The sequence below is a fragment of the Sapajus apella genome, unplaced genomic scaffold (assembly GCF_009761245.1).
Source record: "Sapajus apella isolate SASKATOON/1434 unplaced genomic scaffold, GSC_monkey_1.0 scaffold16, whole genome shotgun sequence".
In the NCBI taxonomy this organism is placed as follows: domain Eukaryota; kingdom Metazoa; phylum Chordata; class Mammalia; order Primates; family Cebidae; genus Sapajus; species Sapajus apella.
The window spans coordinates 11,194,669-11,198,411 of record NW_022436956.1 but is presented as its reverse complement, the minus strand read 5'-3'; the positions used below and the strand labels follow the sequence as shown (position 1 = coordinate 11,198,411).

The 3,743-nt window shown below is 37.9% G+C and overlaps 1 protein-coding gene across 1 annotated transcript; it reads right to left on the bottom strand.

Moving 5' to 3' along the window:
• Positions 1-1,744: 1,744 nt before the first annotated feature.
• Positions 1,745-3,207, bottom strand: LOC116555972 (putative olfactory receptor 10D4). Its single transcript, XM_032284894.1, is given in 2 exon segments — positions 1,745-2,804; positions 2,807-3,207. Coding segments are annotated over 2 exon segments (933 nt in total). The 5' UTR covers positions 3,030-3,207; the 3' UTR covers positions 1,745-2,094.
• Positions 3,208-3,743: the final 536 nt, after the last annotated feature.

The window sequence follows — 3,743 nt, the reverse complement described above, 5'->3', positions numbered from 1 at the left end:
TACAAAGATTTCTTGAAATTGAATTAGTGTCTATTTTATTTCTAGCTAGAGTGACTGCCTGATTGCCTGTAAGGTACACTTATGGTTATCTCACAATAGAGATTCTCATATAACACATCACAAATCACTGGTCACCAATGTGCTTGCACTGAAGCTCATTAAGTATCTTTTAATAGCTCACTGCACACTCAATGTAATAGCTTATAGTTTGCACTTGGAGAACTAATGTTCAATCACCTGCGTTGATAGGAATTGAAGGTAAGAGAAGGAAGGTAATAATCATTCCATTATGGAATATTATTTTGGCTCTAAATACTTTTCTTTCTTTCCTTCTTTCTTTTTCTTTCCCTTCCTTCCTTCCTTTTCTTTCTTTCCTTCTTTTTCTTTCTTTCCTTCCCTTCCCTCCTTCCCTTCCTTCCCTCCCTCCCTCTCTCCCTCCATCCCTTCTTTCTTTCCCTTTCTCTCTTTCTCTTTCTTTCTCTCTCTCTCTTTCTTTCTTTTTCTTTTTCTCTCATTCCTTCCCTCCCTCCTTCCTTCCTTCTTTTCTTTTTTCTTTTTCTCTGTTTCCTTCCTTCCTCCCTTCTTTCTTTCTCTTTCCCTCCTTCTTTCCTTTTCTTCTTTCTTTCTTTCCTTCTTTCTTTTTGTCTAGCCTCTGCTTCTTTACAAAAAGGACTTCATGCAGCTTACAAGAAAGGTCAGACAAGTTGGAGTAAAACAGAAGCAGAAACAGAAAACAAGATCAGGAAAAGAGAAACAAGAATACATTCATTATAAAATGTAACATTATTTTCATAAGCAAATTTTATCTATTTTTCCTCAGCATTATGGAACATAGAGATTAGAAGAAGCAAAATAAATTACATAGATCGTATTATGAAAAAGAAAGAAATATACACTTTCTCAGGTGGACAAATTTGTTATTGTTACCTGAATTTAAATGAAAATTTTAACATGGGTTTTCTATGACAGACACAGAGAAATGCCTACATTCCTTTTTAAATTTTAATTTAATTTTTTGAGAAAATAAAGAACTCATAGCCTTCCAGGGATCTAATAACACAAGAAAAATATCTAGATTCCAAAGGAATCTGTATGCTAGAAAACATCTTGAAATCACACAAGATTGAATACTAGGTTGATTACCTTAAACAGTACTTAAGTTACTTTGAGTTTTAATATTGATTGGAAGAAAATTAAAGATTATAATCTTCAATAAAGTAGGATTTTCTGATTTTTTTCTTTCATTCTCCCCTTCCTTTAAATATATAAAAATACACTTTTGACTGGAACTATGAGAAAGCAAATGTGTTCTCTTAACTCTTTCCAAGATTTGAAGAACTAGGAAATGTTTGGGGTGGAGGTGTGTGTCAGTGGTGCTAACAGAGAATCCTTACCTCATAAGAATTGAGCCCATGCAGGTTGCAGTGAGCTATAGTTGCACCACTGCAATCCAGTACAGAGCAAGACCCAGGAAAGAAAGGAAAGAAGAAAGAGGAAGAAAAAGGAGGAAGGAAGGAAGGAAGGAAGGAAGGAAGGAAGGGGAGAGAAATTGGTGCAATGTCTGCTAAATTATTCTATTAATTATATTTAATTATAGGCCAGGCTTAGTTCCTCATGCCTATAATCCCAACACTTTGGGAGGCTGAGGAGGGCAGATCACTTGAGGCCAGGAGTTTGAAACCAGCTTCACCAACATGTGAAACCTGGGTCTGCTAAAAATACAAAAATTAGCTGAGCATGGTCCCAGCTACTTGGGAGGCTGAGGCAGGAGAATTGCTTGAACTCTGGAGGTGGAGGTTTCAGTGAGTGGAGACTGCACTCCTGTACTCCAGTGTGGAGTGCAGCAATTACACATTATTTCTTATTCCTATTTTAAACCCTCCAAAAGTCAAAAAATTATTTACTTCTAATGTATAGAGAAATATACCAATAGACATATAATTTAAAACAGCAAGGTTAAGTAGTAGATTTATTCAGAGTACATTTCATTTCAACATGCCCTGAAAGCAGCAGATGAGAAATTTTCTTAGGAAATGGAGAATCAAACTTTAAAATGTAATCAAAATCTTAAATCCAACAATACTTTAAATTTTCTCATTTATTTCCCAGAGCAAAGCTTCTCTTGATAAATACTTTCCTCAGGGCTGATTTTACATCCTTATTCCTGAGGCTATAGATTAGTGGGTTCAATGTTGGGGTTACCAGATTATTCAATATCTGAATTATGGCACTAAGCAGGACACTGGGATTGGGTTGCAGATAGATAATGATGACTGGCCCATAAGTACAAAGGATTGCAGTGAGGTGAGCACTGCAGGTGGAGAAGGCTCGTTGCCTGCCCTCTGCTGAGCGGATTTTTGATATGGAGATCCCAATGCAAGTATAGGAAACCAGGATGAGAAAAAAGCAAATGAGAGACAAAAGACCAACATTTGTAAAACCTACCCTCTGGGCTAAGGATGTGTCCTTACAGGCTAGAGGTAACACTACAATTATATCACAGAAGTAATAGCCCATCTTGTTAGAGCCACAATAAGGTAACTGAAAGGTGAGGGAGGTTAGGATCATGGCGTGGACACAGCCACTCATCCAGGTCCCTGTGGCCAAGATAAAGCACACCCTGTAGTTCATGATGACCGTATATCTTAAAGGAAAACATATGGCAACAAAGCGATCACAGGCCATCACCGTGTAGAGGAAACACTCGGTACAGCCTAGGAAATGGTAGAAGAAAAGCTGGGACATGCAGCCTCCATACGAGATAGCGTGGCTGTTCCCTGAAAGGTAGAACAGCATCTTGGGAAAGTTGTCGAAGAGAAACCCAGGTCAAAGATGGAGAGGTTTCCCAAGAAAAAATACATAGGAGTGTGAAGCCGAGTGGAGGACATGATAGCTGTAAGGATGAGCACATTTCCCAAGAGGGTACATGAATACAATGAGGAGAACAGGGATAAAAGGACTGTCTCTAGGCCCTCTGTCTCAGGGATTCTCAGAAGGATGAATTCAGTCACCATTGTGTGACTTCTCATTCTTAGGGAAAAATCAACTCTTGGGTGTCTGTGAAAAGAAATATGTGGTTAAATTTAATATGCATGTAAATTAGCTGTGTTTAGATCAACGAAATGGAAAAGCAGCAAGAGATCTAGATAAAGAGGAAGGCTTCCTGGTAGAATTGTCTTGATCTGCCTGCTTTGCTCTGTACTCATTCTGCAGTGGTTCCTCTTCTTGTTTGCATTTTTTTATTTTTATAGATTTAAAAGGTACAAGCACATTTTTGTTACATGGATATATTGCCAAGTACTAAAATCTGGGCTTATAGCATACCCGTCACCCAAATGATGTACCATGTACCCAATAGGTAATTTTTCTTCCCTCACCACCTTCTCCCACCCGAATCGCCTTTTAGAGTCTCCAGCGTCTACTATTCCACTCCATGTATCCACATGTGCCCATTGTTTAGCTCCCACATATAAGTGAGAACGCTGCCGTTTCTAATTGCAGATGCCTCACATTTAATAATTTCACCAAGAAGCCTTCCATGACTAGTCTCATAGCTGCCATCCTTCATATTTACCACTGCATAGCATAAATCATACATGTTCTAAAGGGACAAAAGTAAATATTTAATGTCTTTATAACAAACAAGGTCTCATCCAGATTTCTTATATTCATCTATGACAATTTGGTTACAGTAACTCTCCAAAAGTCATTCATAATTCTGCAAGACATGTACAAAATATAAA